General features: G+C 63.5%; 1 protein-coding gene across 1 annotated transcript in view; it reads right to left on the bottom strand.

Moving 5' to 3' along the window:
• Positions 1–310: 310 nt before the first annotated feature.
• ETH_00039070 (uncharacterized protein) overlaps positions 311–318 on the bottom strand; it is a gene marked incomplete at both ends in the record, with an annotated part of 501 nt that continues 493 nt past the window's right edge. The window contains one exon of the mRNA XM_013373970.1: positions 311–318. Within this exon, the coding sequence (XP_013229424.1) occupies positions 311–318 (8 nt within the window).

Below are 318 nucleotides of genomic sequence, written 5' to 3'. Positions count from 1 at the left end.
GCAGCAGCAGCTGCAGCAGCAGCAGTTGCAGCAGCAGCAGCAGCAGCAGCAGTGGGGATGGCGCCAGGCCCTGCCCGGGACTCTGTGGGTTTGGGCTCTGAAACAGCTTGTCTCTCTTCGCTTCCTTTGGTTCGTTTTGCTGCTGCTGCTGCTGCAGGTGCTGCAGCAGCAGCAGCACCCGCAGAAGCAGATCCTGCCGCCGCCGCAGCAGCAGCAGCAGCGCAGACTGCAGCAGCAGCAGCAGCAGCAGCACGAGAGGGGCGTCTTATTCCCCCACCGTTTTCCGCCTTCACGTGTTTCGCAGACTTACAGGGGCCC

This window comes from Eimeria tenella, genomic scaffold, assembly GCF_000499545.2.
Source record: "Eimeria tenella Houghton genomic scaffold, Eth_scaff1858, whole genome shotgun sequence".
Taxonomy (NCBI): Eukaryota; Apicomplexa; class Conoidasida; order Eucoccidiorida; family Eimeriidae; genus Eimeria; species Eimeria tenella.
This window is presented reverse-complemented; position numbering and strand designations above follow the sequence as displayed.